This window comes from Carcharodon carcharias, chromosome X (assembly GCF_017639515.1).
Source record: "Carcharodon carcharias isolate sCarCar2 chromosome X, sCarCar2.pri, whole genome shotgun sequence".
Taxonomy (NCBI): domain Eukaryota; kingdom Metazoa; phylum Chordata; class Chondrichthyes; order Lamniformes; family Lamnidae; genus Carcharodon; species Carcharodon carcharias.
In genome coordinates, this window is record NC_054507.1 from 9,936,035 (window position 1) to 9,950,048 (window position 14,014).

Here is a 14,014-nt window from a genome sequence, read left to right on the forward strand (position 1 = left end):
ATTGACAGGGTGAGAGAGAGAGAGGCAGATTGACAGGGTGTGTGTGAGAGAGAGAGAGAGAGAGAGGCAGATTGACAGGTGTGTGTGAGAGAGAGAGAGAGGCAGACCGACAGGGTTAGAGAGAGACAGAGAGAGAGAGAGAGAGACAGACTGACAAGGTGAGAGAGAGAGAAAGAGAGAGGCAGACCGACAGGGTTAGAGAGAGACAGAGAGAGAGAGAGAGGCAGACTGACAAGGTGAGAGAGAGAGAAAGAGAGAGAGGGGGGCAAAGTGACAGGGTGTGTGTGAGAGAGAGAGAGAGAGGCAGATTGACAGGGTGTGTGAGAGAGAGAGAGAGGCAGACTGACAGGGTGTGTGAGAAAGAGAGAGAGAGAGAGAGATAGACCAACAGGGTTAGAGAGAGAGAGAGAGAGAGAGAGAGAGAGAGGCTGACCAACAGGGTGAGAGAGAGAGAGAGAGAGAGACATAGACCGACAGGGTTAGAGAGAGAGAGAGAGAGGCAGACTGACAGGGTTAGAGAGAGACAGAGAGAGAGAGAGAGGCTGACCAACAGGGTGAGAGAGAGAGAGAGAGAGAGAGAGAGAGAGACATAGACCGACAGGGTTAGAGAGAGACAGAGAGAGAGAGAGAGAGAGAGGCAGACTGACAGGGTTAGAGAGAGAGAGAGAGAGAGAGAGAGAGGCTGACCAACAGGGTGAGAGAGAGAGAGAGAGAGAGAGAGACATAGACCGACAGGGTTAGAGAGAGAGAGAGAGAGGCAGACTGACAGGGTTAGAGAGAGACAGAGAGAGAGAGAGAGGCTGACCAACAGGGTGAGAGAGAGAGAGAGAGAGAGATAGAGAGACATAGACCGACAGGGTTAGAGAGAGACAGAGAGAGAGAGAGAGAGAGAGAGGCAGACTGACAGGGTTAGAGAGAGAGAGAGAGAGAGAGAGAGAGAGAGAGAGAGAGAGAGGGGCCAACCAACAGAGTTAGAGAGTGAGAGAGAGAGAGAGAGAGAGGCTGACCAACAGGGTGAGAGAGAGAGAGAGAGAGAGAGAGAGAGACATAGACCGACAGGGTTAGAGAGAGAGAGAGAGAGAGAGAGAGGCAGACTGACAGGGTTAGAGAGAGACAGAGAGAGAGAGAGAGAGAGGGGCCAACCAACAGAGTTAGAGAGAGAGGGAGAGAGAGGTAGACTGACAGGGTGTGAGAGAGAGAGAGAGAGATAGAGAGAGAGAAGCAGACTGACAGGGTGTCTGAGAGAGAGAGAGAGAGGGAGAGAGAGAGACCTATTTGCAGGAACAAGTTTGCGAGTCCAGAAGAAAGGGAGCATGAGGGTGTGGGAGTGACAGCACAAGTGAGACTGAGCGTGTGACACAAACACATGGGGTAATGGACACGATAGCAGCAAAGGGTGAATGGACAGGAAATAAGTTGGGAACAGAGGTGTCTAACATGATAGTGACGCGGGGAGATGAGGTTAATGGCTTGTCACTCTGAGCAAGGTCAGGGAGTGCAAACTTGTTTCAGTGCCTCAGAGTCCCTGCTTAGTGATGGGCATTTCCCGAGAGCTCTGGACTTTGGCAGGGTTGTTAAAGAAGCCAGCTCGAGTTCAGCTCCAAGATGACAGCATGGCCTTTCAATAAAGGTCTGCAACCGAGACTAGCACTGAGCACCGGGACACCTTCCTCTGCACTCTTGCTGCCAGGAGGTGGAGACAGCCTGCATCCCAACAGAACTGGATTGGAACCCCGATCCTGGGGTGAAGAGGAGGTGTCTGGCCCCAGGCTGTGCCCAAGAGAGGGACCCGTCACCCCCCTCTGCCTCCAGATGCCAGGAGAGTGAAGCCCAGCCACTGTCCTGGACAACTTCAAATTGAGCTGTAGTTTGGAGCTGAAAGGGTGGGGTGGAATAACGAGAGGACAGCGGAGGGTGCAGTGGATCGGGGATAAGAGTAAACTTACCTTGTATAAGATGAAGATGAGGAGAGCCAGTAGAAGTAGGCCCAATAACACAGCCAGGATTATAATCCAGAGAGGCACAGCATATGAACTCTCAGGCTTGATCCACACCAGAGACTTGGAGACCTACAGATGAAACACAGCGAGGTCAGTTTCAATGGGATGTAAAACCACTAACACTGTGGCCCTCCGTTCACCAGCATGCCTCTGCGGTTATCAGTCCGCTCAGTCACTGCTGATACCCGAGTGTCCAGTCAAGCCCACACTCTCTCTGTGAGCCTAGTCATTCCTCAGGGGCTGTCCTGACTTCTCTTCCCTCAAGTCCAGGCCACAGGGTGCTTACGGCACAGAAGGAGGCCATTCAGCCCATCATGCCTGTGCCAGTGCTCCAAAAATGAGCAATTTACCTAGTTCCACTCCCGCAACTTCTCCCCGTAGCCCAGCACATTCTTGTGTTTCAGATATTTGCCCAATTCTCTTTCAAAAGCCTCGATTGACCCTGTCTCCCCCACACTCTCAGATATTGCATTCCAGATCCTAACCACTCGATTGACCCTGTCTCCCCCACACTCTCAGATATTGCATTCCAGATCCTAACCACTCGATTGACCCTGTCTCCACCACACTCTCAGACAGTGCATTCCAGATCCTAACCACTCGATTGACCCTGTCTCCCCCACACTCTCAGATATTGCATTCCAGATCCTAACCACTCGATTGACCCTGTCTCCACCACACTCTCAGACAGTGCATTCCAGATCCTAACCACTCGATTGACCCTGTCTCCCCCACACTCTCAGATATTGCATTCCAGATCCTAACCACTCGATTGACCCTGTCTCCCCCAAACTCTCAGACAGTGCATTCCAGATCCTAACACCTCAATTGACCCTGTCTCCCCCACACTCTCAGACAGTGCATTCCAGATCCTAACCACTCGATTGACCCTGTCTCCCCCACACTCTCAGATATTGCATTCCAGATCCTAACCACTCGATTGACCCTGTCTCCACCACACTCTCAGACAGTGCATTCCAGATCCTAACCACTCGATTGACCCTGTCTCCCCCACACTCTCAGATATTGCATTCCAGATCCTAACCACTCGATTGACCCTGTCTCCCCCACACTCTCAGATATTGCATTCCAGATCCTAACCACTCGATTGACCCTGTCTCCCCCAAACTCTCAGACAGTGCATTCCAGATCCTAACACCTCGATTGACCCTGTCTCCACCACACTCTCAGACAGTGCATTCCAGATCCTAACCACTCGATTGACCCTGTCTTCACCACACTCTCAGACAGTGCATTCCAGATCCTAACCACTCCATTGACCCTGTCTCCACCACACTTTCAGGCAGCGCATTCCAGATCCTAATCACTCAAAGCATGGAAATAGATTTTCCTCATGTCGCTATTGCTTTATTTGCCAATTACCTTAAATCTGTGCCTCTGATTTCTGATCCTTCCACCAATGGGAACAGTTTCTCTCTATCTACTCTGTCCAGACCCCTCATGTTTTTCAACACCTCTATCAAATCTCCTCTCAACCTTCTCTTCTCCAAGGAGAACAGTCTCAGCTCCTCCAATCTCTCCACATAACTGAAGTCCCTCATCGTCTCTGGAACCATTCTCGTGAATCTTTTCTGCACTCTCTCTAAACCCTTCACATTCTTCCTAAAGTGTGGTGCCCAGGATTGAACACAATGCCCCAGTTGAGCCAATTTTTTTGATCAAGTTTCATCATAACCTCCTTGCTTTTGTACTCTATGCCCTTTTTAATAAAGCCCAGGATACTGTATTGTACTATGTGCTTTATTAACCGCTCTCTCAACCTGTCCTGCCACCTTCAATGATTTATGCACAGGTCCCTCTGCTCCTGCACCCCCTTTAGAATTGTACCCTTTGTTTTATATTATCCCTCTGCTTTCTTTCTCCCAAATGAATAACTTCACATTTCTCTGCATTGAACTGCATCTGCCACCTATCTGCCCATTCCACCAGCTTGTCTATGTCCTTTTGAAGTTCCACACCGTCCTCCTCACAGTTCACAACACTCCCAAGCTTTGTATCATCCGCTAACTTTGAAATTGTGCCCTGTCCACCAAGGTCCAAGTCATTAATATATCTCAGGAAAAGCAATGGTCCCAACACTGACCCCTGGGGAAATGGACCATAAACCTTTCTGCTGCAGTGCAGCCTTGAGCTTATCAGACGCTGGTTTAGCCATTCATTTCCAGGTCTGACTTCACTGTATCAAGCTCCACTGGACCTTACTCACCTCCTTCTAAAACTGCTGCCCCCCCCCCCCACAATTGTACAGGGCTGTAAACATAACCACACCCCCCTCCCCCACCCACAACCGGCTTCTCAATTCCCCGACAAACCACCCTCTTATAGGAAGGATCGGAAGACAGTAAGAGAGGAAAAGATTCGCGAGGATGGTTCCAGAGGCGACGAGGGACTTCAGTTAGGTGGAGAGATTGGAGAAGGGGGGACTGTTCTCCTTGGAGAAGGGAAGGTTGAGAGGAGATTTGATAGAGGTGTTCAAAATCAGGAGGGGTCTGGACAGAGTAGATCGGGAGAGGCGGTTCCCATTGGTAGAAGGATCGAGAACCAGGGGGCACAGATTTAAGGTGATTGGTAAAAGAAGCAATGGAGACACGAGGAGAAACCTTTTTTTCATGCAGCGAGTGGATCTGGAATGCAGTGGGGATAGATCAATGGTGGCTTTCAAAAAGAGAATTGGATAAGCACCTGCAGGGGAAAAACGAATTGCAAGGCTATGGAGGAAGGGCAGGGGAGTGAGTGTGGTAAGGTGGAGGACCATATGTCTTTAAGAGAATGCAAGTGGACTAAGAATGTGACAGTACTGACCAAGCACTATACAGCGCAGGCTTCTGGTTAACTGTACACCTAGAGCTGAGGTGGTTGTGGGAGCATGCAAGGATTTAGTGCTCTGTCCTCTGTTGCAATAAACAATCACAGTTTGTTCTTATGTCCATCTCTCTCTGTTACTGATCACCCATCAACTAACAACTGTACATGAAGGCATGCGATTCGAGTTTACTCAACTAGTGAACTCACAGACTCAAGGCATAGAAGACTAGCTAAATTTCTCTTGCAGACAGCTGATAGAGAGACAACAGACCAAATGGCCTCCTGCTGTAACCATTCCAGAACATTATCAGGAAGGATATACTTATATTGCAGACAATACAGAGAAGGTTCACTAGATTGGTCCCTGGGATGAGAGGGTTGTCCTATAATGAGAGGCTGAGTAAACTGGGTCTATATTCTCTGGAGTTTAGAAGAATGAAAGGTGATCTCATTGAAACCTACAAGATTCTGAAGGGGTTTGACAGGGTAGATACTGAGAGGTTGTTTCCCCTGACTGGGGAATCTGGAACATGGGGCCACAGTCTCAGGATAAGGGGCTGATCATTTAGGACTGAGATGAGGAGAAATTCCTTCACTCAAAGAGTTGTGAATCTTGGGAATTCTCTACACCAGAGGGTTATGGATGCTCCATTGTTGAATATATTTAAGGCTGCGATAGACAGATTTCTGGTGTCTCAGGGAATGAAGGGATATGGGGAGCGGGTGGGAAGATGGAGTTGAAGCCCAAGATCAGCCATGATCGTATTGAATGGGGGAGCAGGCTCGAGGGGCTGAATGGCCTCCTCCTGCTCTTATTTCGTACGTTATGATTTTTAAACCCCTCTCCTCTGCCTCCCCCATCCTCACCTCCAACAAGTGCAAGGAGCTCACGGGTTGTTTGTCACAAAGATGGAGACAACTGATCAGCTGTCCATTCCACTAGGCCAAACTTTCTTTAAAAGCTGCCTCTTCCCCCTCCGCCCTGAACTCATATCATTCTCTACCTTCCCCACAAACTCCCCTCATTCCCCCCTCAAAACTCATCTTGTCTAAAGAACCTATTTGCTGCTGCGACTCACAACTCCCACATGATCTGCTGAGCACCTCCAGCATTTCCTGGTTTTATTTCAGATTTCCAGCATTTCTTTTCGTATTAGTTTTTAAATTCACTATAAAAGTGATTACCTAGTCAACCTCACTGTTTGTGGGATCTTGCTGTGCTCAAACAGCTGCTAAGTTTGGGCGGAAAACCACAATGACTACACCGTGAAGTGTTTTGGGATGTTCCGGAGGTGCTTTCGAGATCCAAGTTGTTAGGTTTGATTTGCGGCTTTTGGCACTTGCAATGTTTGACTTTGGCCAGTGGGTGTCAGTGTTGGAGCATCAGCAAAGCTCTAATAGTACAGCAGCTGACTGGCCAAGATTCACGTCCTCTTGTCTTGCCTCCCCTTCCGAAAGTGCCGACTCTTCCTGACGCAGCGCCCTTCCCTACCTCCCAGTCAGGGCCATCCACGCGAGAGGCACAGCGGGCTATTTGGCTGCGTGGTTCAGCACAGCGAAGGTTGATCCAGACCTCGGGCTGTCTTTTAAGCACATGCAAGGGTGCAGCAGAGGGTCAGCTCCGCATAGTTTAAAACTCGGACGGACTCAAAGACCCTGCATCGGAATTGCCTTTGGGAAAGTTATCATGGGGAACCTGCTAGGTTGGCACTGGGTCGCTGCCTTCCCTTTGCTCCTGACTCTGCCTGACCATCTCTCGTCTTTGTTGCAGAGGGCAGTAATGCCCCCAGCAGGCATGGGATCACCCCAGGTAGTGCCATCTTCAACGTGGAGTCATGACGGGCTGCATTTCTGTGGCAGGTCAATGGACAATAGGCCAGGGACTGGCTGAACTCAGCAATTCAACTGTGACCCTCCCCTCGCGGTGATTGGGGGCTTGACAGAGTAGGTGCTGAGTGGGTATTTCCCCTTGTGGGAGAGGCTAGAACAAGGGGGCAGACTTTAAAAATAAGTGGTCTCCCATTTAAGACGGAGATGAGGAGGAATTGTTTTTTCTCGGAGGATTGTGAATCTCTGGAACTCTCGTCCTGAGAGAGTGGTGGAGGCAGGGTCAATGAATATTTTTAAGGCAGAGATAGATAGATTCTTGACAAGCAAGGGGGTGAAAGGTTATCAGGGGTAGGCAGGAATGTGGAGTCGAGGTTACAATCAGATCAGCCATGATCTTATTGAATGGCGGAACAGGATCGAGGGGCTGAATGGCCTACTCCTGCTCCTGGTTTGTATGTTCGTAAGATCCCAGGAGCCAACGAGCTGTCTGGCTGACTGCAAAGTGTGGGCATGTACAGCATTCCTCAACCTCCCAGCTCCTGATCTGTCACCTCACACGAGGCAATTTCGATGCCAGGAGGATATCAAGAAGCAGCGGAATGGGGGGAACGGGAAAGGCAGCCTGTGGAACAGACAGAGCGAGCCGGGAGAGGAGAGCTTACCACGTAAGTGCCTTTCGGATAATCTTTCGGGAGGATCCGATAAGGCATGCTGTGAACCTGGAATGATGCGTTACACTGAAGCGAGAACGGATGCTTCTCTCTCTGAAACACAAAACACAAACACACACACTTATATCTGCGAATCCTGACACACATCGTTCTGAATCATCCAATGCAAGATAAGAAAGGCGACGGTTCACATTCCACACCAGACTCCTTCACAACATAATCTCTGTAAAAACATCCACGGCAGGACAATCATGTTCAGGAGTGGTGCATTTTCCAATTCAAATTAGACAATATCGTCAAACTCCATGATTGAGAAACAGAGTAAATCTCCCTCTACACTGTCCCCATCAAACACTCCCAGGACAGGTACAGCACGGGGTTAGATACAGAGTAAAGCTTCCTCTACAATGTCCCCATCAAACACTCCCAGGACAGGTACAGCACGGGGTTAGATACAGAGTAAATCTCCCTCTACACTGTCCCCATCAAACACTCCCAGGGCAGTTACAGCACGGGGTTAGATACAGAATAAAGCTCCCTCTACACTGTCCCCATCAAACACTCCCAGGACAGGTACAGCACGGGGTTAGATACAGAGTAAATCTCCCTCTACACTGTCCCCATCAAACACTCCCAGGGCAGGTACAGCACAGGGTTAGATACAGAGTAATGCTCCCTCTACACTGTCCCCAGCAAACACTCCCAGGACAGGTACAGCACGGCGTAAGATGCTGAGTAAAGCTCCCTCTACACTGTCCCCATCAAACACTCCCAGGACAGGAACAGCACGGGATTAGATACAGAGTAAAGGTCCCTCTACACTGTCCCCATCAAACACTCCCAGGACAGGTACAGCTCGGGGTTAGATACAGAGTAAAGCTTGTTCTATGCCCTCTGAACAAAGTTCCTTAGCCCCCACTCTAGAAGACTGGTCTTTTCCACCCCCTGGTATATGACCCAGCCCAGCCTCACAGACAGATTGCAATGGGTTCCTCATTAGGGGCAGCATTTTGCTGTCTGTTAGCAGCTGGGCTGATGTGGACACTTCCACCTGAGTGTGGAGACTGACGCCATCCCAGGGCCCAGCTGTTGACCCACTGCCTCTTGCTGCTTGTGAGCAGGCTGTCCAGGAAACTGCTGTGCCCACCCCATCGCCCCCCTACCACCCGCCCACCCCCTGCCATGGATAATGACTTGGCACCACTCGGCTTTGACACGGTCACTTGGATTCACGACACTGCCAATGGAATATGATCCCATCCCACACAGCTAAGCGTCTCAGCGCAAGAGAGGCGGGTACCTTGAGGAAGGTGTGTGCCCACACCCGCGATCGGATTTCCAGTGCCACGCTGCTGCCCCTCTCCAGCAGGCCCACCTGGCAAGTCATGTTCAGGCAATCCAAATGTTGGCAGCTCTGGCAAAGAGAAAGGGTGCAAGACGCTGATTAGTACCTGGGGAAGGACAGGGTGCCACCCAAAGTTGACCCATTTTGCGCCAAGTCTCTCCAGCTGCTGCCCATGGACAGAGGTTTGCTACCCGCTTTTGAGGGTGGAGCGGCTGTTGTGTTCAACGTCAAGTGGTTCATGTAACCTTACCCAGCGTCCTATCCTGGCCCAGTTACTGCTGAACCAAACCAGGTTAGTTGCCCCCTGGCAGGAGGGCAGTGCGTTGGAGGGGCACTTCCTGAAGAACTGCTGCTTGTTTTGTTTAAGTATAAAGCCTCTTGCGACACCTCCTCTGCTGCCTGTTTGCTTTCTGGGAACTGGTGCGTTCCATGTGCCCAAGAAGCATTTCATTGGCTGTTAGGTACCAGTGGTGTGCCAATCAATCCCCATTCACACGCTTTCCATCAGGTCTTCGCCCTCTCAGCTGGCATCAGCAACGTGCCAGGCCCTTCAGTGCCCGGACTCTCAGGTGGCGAGAATTCTTCCGGGCCTCTCCTCGGTTAATGCAATGGATTCCCAGCTCTGGGCAGCTAACAGGAATCCGTAATTCCATTAAGGCCACTTGCTCTTGCAAAATAATGGGCAGGGGCTGGTTTCTGGATGCCCAACAAGTTCGTTCGAACAGCTCCCGCTGTGCCAGGATAGTGTACGCCACCTTCGGGCGTGCCCCTTTCCAAGTGCTGCAGTTTGCGATTGGCACAACTGGCATCCAAGTGACCCCCTTCGACCTGGCTCATTGACAGGGTTAGAGGAGGGCTGCAGGAGGAGTGCAGCTGGCAAAGGGGGGGGGGGGGGGGGGGGGGGTGCACTGCCACCCCCCTCACCTCCCAATAGCAGAAGCCAAATCCATCACGGAGGGTATCTTTAGATTAATGCCAGGCATTAGGTATAGGCGCCAACAGCACATAGAGCAGCAGATGGTGTTACCAGGAGGAGACACAGAGTGAGAGAAGAGGATAGGTGGTTACTGCAATAGGGTTAGAAGAGGAAAGATGTGAGGAGGCTGGAGAGGAGCATTAATACCAGCATGACTGGGCTGGGCTGAATGGCCTGTTACTGTGCTGCATAGCCTGTTTGACAACAGCCATTGCTACTCCCTGCTCAGGGCAATGTCTTCCTACGCCTGCCTTTGCTGGCCCCAACCCCCTGTTTTCTGCCCAAGAGCTCCGCCCCTACCCCTCCCCCAGCAAGAAAAGCCAATGGATGCTCAGGGAAGGGACTAGCAGTCACTGACAGGAGTTAGACTGCACGCCGGCCGGTGCGAGGCAGGTTCCTGGAGGGGCTCTCACTCGTTCAGCTTTGGTGGACCCAAAAGGACACAAGAAATAGGAATAGACCACACGGCCTGTCAATCCTGCTCCGCCATTCAATACAATCACGGCTGACCTTGGGCTTCAATCCCATTTTCCTGCCCACTCCCCATATCCCTTAATTTCCTGAGACACCAGAAATCTGTCTATCGCAGCCTTAAATATATTCAACAATGGAGCATCCACAACCCTCTGGGGTAGAGAATTGTATCCTCCATACCGTATTTTGCAATCTCTTTCCCCTGTCTCTCTGCCTTAATTTAAAAAAATTCTTTCTCCCCAAATCCTCTTGTTCTTCTCTTCCATTCACAACTTTTCTCTATTTTTGATCTTTAGAGCGCATTACAAGGAGGTCATCAAGGGTCAAGGAGCAATCCTGAGGGAGCTACAGTTTCAGGTCCAGGGGCTCAGATCCAAAACAGCAGAGCAGGCAACAGATGTCAATGGATGTTCTGGGAAAAGAGCAAATTTCAACACAAAGGCTGCTGAGAGAGACTGTGAGACAGATAGAGAGGCTGCGAGAGAGAGAGAGAGGCTGCGAAAGAGAGAGAGAGAGAGAGAGAGAGAGACTGCGCGAGAGAGAGAGAGAGAGAGAGAGAGAGATTGCGAGAGAGAGAGAGAGAGAGACTGCGAGGGAGAGAGAGAGAGAGAGACTGCGAGGGAGGGAGGGAGAGAGACTGCGAGGGAGGGAGGGAGAGAGACTGCGAGGGAGGGAGGGAGAGAGACTGCGAGGGAGGGAGGGAGAGAGACTGCGAGGGAGGGAGGGAGAGAGACTGCGAGGGAGGGAGGGAGAGAGACTGCGAGGGAGGGAGGGAGAGAGACTGCGAGGGAGGGAGGGAGAGAGACTGCGAGGGAGGGAGGGAGAGAGACTGCGAGGGAGGGAGGGAGAGAGACTGCGAGGGAGGGAGGGAGAGAGACTGCGAGGGAGGGAGGGAGAGAGACTGCGAGGGAGGGAGGGAGAGAGACTGCGAGGGAGGGAGGGAGAGAGACTGCGAGGGAGGGAGGGAGAGAGACTGCGAGGGAGGGAGGGAGAGAGACTGCGAGGGAGGGAGGGAGAGAGACTGCGAGGGAGGGAGGGAGAGAGACTGCGAGGGAGGGAGGGAGAGAGACTGCGAGGGAGGGAGGGAGAGAGACTGCGAGGGAGGGAGGGAGAGAGACTGCGAGGGAGGGAGGGAGAGAGACTGCGAGGGAGGGAGGGAGAGAGACTGCGAGGGAGGGAGGGAGAGAGACTGCGAGGGAGGGAGGGAGAGAGACTGCGAGGGAGGGAGGGAGAGAGACTGCGAGGGAGGGAGGGAGAGAGACTGCGAGGGAGGGAGGGAGAGAGACTGCGAGGGAGGGAGGGAGAGAGACTGCGAGGGAGGGAGGGAGAGAGACTGCGAGGGAGGGAGGGAGAGAGACTGCGAGGGAGGGAGGGAGAGAGACTGCGAGGGAGGGAGGGAGAGAGACTGCGAGGGAGGGAGGGAGAGAGACTGCGAGGGAGGGAGGGAGAGAGACTGCGAGGGAGGGAGGGAGAGAGACTGCGAGGGAGGGAGGGAGAGAGACTGCGAGGGAGGGAGGGAGAGAGACTGCGAGGGAGGGAGGGAGAGAGACTGCGAGGGAGGGAGGGAGAGAGACTGCGAGGGAGGGAGGGAGAGAGACTGCGAGGGAGGGAGGGAGAGAGACTGCGAGGGAGGGAGGGAGAGAGACTGCGAGGGAGGGAGGGAGAGAGACTGCGAGGGAGGGAGGGAGAGAGACTGCGAGGGAGGGAGGGAGAGAGACTGCGAGGGAGGGAGGGAGAGAGACTGCGAGGGAGGGAGGGAGAGAGACTGCGAGGGAGGGAGGGAGAGAGACTGCGAGGGAGGGAGGGAGAGAGACTGCGAGGGAGGGAGGGAGGGAGACTGCGAGGGAGGGAGGGAGAGAGACTGCGAGGGAGGGAGGGAGAGAGACTGCGAGGGAGGGAGGGAGGGAGACTGCGAGGGAGGGAGGGAGACTGCGAGGGAGGGAGGGAGAGAGACTGCGAGGGAGGGAGGGAGAGAGACTGCGAGGGAGGGAGGGAGAGAGACTGCGAGGGAGGGAGGGAGAGAGACTGCGAGGGAGGGAGGGAGAGAGACTGCGAGGGAGGGAGGGAGAGAGACTGCGAGGGAGGGAGGGAGAGAGACTGCGAGGGAGAGAGGGAGACTGCGAGGGAGGGAGAGAGAGAGACTGCGAGGGAGGGAGAGAGAGAGACTGCGAGGGAGGGAGAGAGAGAGAGACTGCGAGGGAGGGAGAGAGAGAGACTGCGAGGGAGGGAGAGAGAGAGAGACTGCGAGGGAGGGAGAGAGAGAGAGAGACTGCGAGGGAGGGAGAGAGAGAGAGAGACTGCGAGGGAGGGAGAGAGAGAGAGAGACTGCGAGGGAGGGAGAGAGAGAGACTGCGAGGGAGGGAGAGAGAGAGAGACTGCGAGGGAGGGAGAGAGAGAGAGACTGCGAGGGAGGAAGAGAGAGAGAGACTGCGAGGGAGGAAGAGAGAGAGAGACTGCGAGGGAGGGAGAGAGAGAGAGACTGCGAGGGAGGGAGAGAGAGAGAGACTGCGAGGGAGGGAGAGAGAGAGAGAGACTGCGAGGGAGGGAGAGAGAGAGAGACTGCGAGCGAGGGAGAGAGAGAGAGACTGCGAGGGAGGGAGAGAGAGAGAGACTGCGAGGGAGGGAGAGAGAGAGAGACTGCGAGGGAGGGAGAGAGAGAGAGACTGCGAGGGAGGGAGAGAGAGAGAGACTGCGAGGGAGGGAGAGAGAGAGAGACTGCGAGGGAGGGAGAGAGAGAGAGACTGCGAGGGAGGGAGAGAGAGAGAGACTGCGAGGGAGGGAGAGAGAGAGAGACTGCGAGGGAGGGAGAGAGAGAGAGACTGCGAGGGAGGGAGAGAGAGAGAGACTGCGAGGGAGGGAGAGAGAGAGAGACTGCGAGGGAGGGAGAGAGAGAGACTGCGAGGGAGGGAGAGAGAGAGACTGCGAGGGAGGGAGAGACAGACTGCGAGGGAGGGAGAGAGAGAGACTGCGAGGGAGGGAGAGAGAGAGACTGCCACGGAGAAAGAAAGAGACTGCGAGGGAGGGAGAGAGAGAGAGAGACTGCGAGAGAGAGAGAGAAAGAGAGAGAGACTGCGAGGGAGGGAGAGAGAGAGAGACTGCGAGGGAGGGAGAGAGAGAGAGACTGCGAGGGAGGGAGAGAGAGAGAGTGACTGCGAGGGAGGGAGAGAGAGAGAGACTGCGGGGGAGGGAGAGAGAGAGAGACTGCGAGGGAGGGAGAGAGAGAGACTGCGAGGGAGGGAGAGGGAGAGACTGCGAGGGAGGGAGAGAGAGAGAGAGACTGCGAGGGAGGGAGAGAGAGAGAGAGACTGCGAGGGAGGGAGAGAGAGAGAGAGACTGCGAGGGAGGGAGAGAGAGAGAGAGACTGCGAGGGAGGGAGAGAGAGAGAGAGACTGCGAGGGAGGGAGAGAAAGAGAGAGAGACTGCGAGAGAGAGAGAGAAAGAGAGAGAGACTGCGAGAGAGAGAGAGAAAGAGAGAGAGACTGCGAGGGAGGGAGAGAGAGAGAGACTGCGAGGGAGGGAGAGAGAGAGAGACTGCGAGGGAGGGAGAGAGAGAGAGACTGCGAGGGAGGGAGAGAGAGAGAGACTGCGAGGGAGGGAGAGAGAGAGAGACTGCAAGGGAGGGAGAGAGAGAGACTGCGAGGGAGAGAGAGAGAGAGACTGCGAGGGAGAGAGAGAGAGAGACTGCGAGGGAGGGAGAGAGACTGCGAGGGAGAGAGAGAGAGACTGCGAGGGAGGGAGAGAGAGAGAGACTGCGAGGGAGGAAGAGAGAGAGAGACTGCGAGGGAGGAAGAGAGAGAGAGACTGCGAGGGAGGGAGAGAGAGAGAGACTGCGAGGGAGGGAGAGAGAGAGAGAGACTGCGAGGGAGGGAGAGAGAGAGAGACTGCGAGGGAG

General features: G+C 53.6%; 1 protein-coding gene across 1 annotated transcript in view; it reads right to left on the bottom strand.

Annotated features, from left to right (window-relative positions):
* Window positions 1-14,014, bottom strand: part of LOC121273341 (integrin alpha-5-like) — a 627,886-nt gene that overhangs the window by 5,137 nt on the left and 608,735 nt on the right. The window contains exons 27-29 of the mRNA XM_041180492.1: window positions 8,628-8,741; window positions 7,319-7,420; window positions 1,947-2,069 (exon numbers count right to left, since the gene is read on the bottom strand). Of these exons, the coding sequence (XP_041036426.1) occupies window positions 1,947-2,069; window positions 7,319-7,420; window positions 8,628-8,741 (339 nt within the window). The remainder of the gene's footprint in view (window positions 1-1,946; window positions 2,070-7,318; window positions 7,421-8,627; window positions 8,742-14,014) is intronic.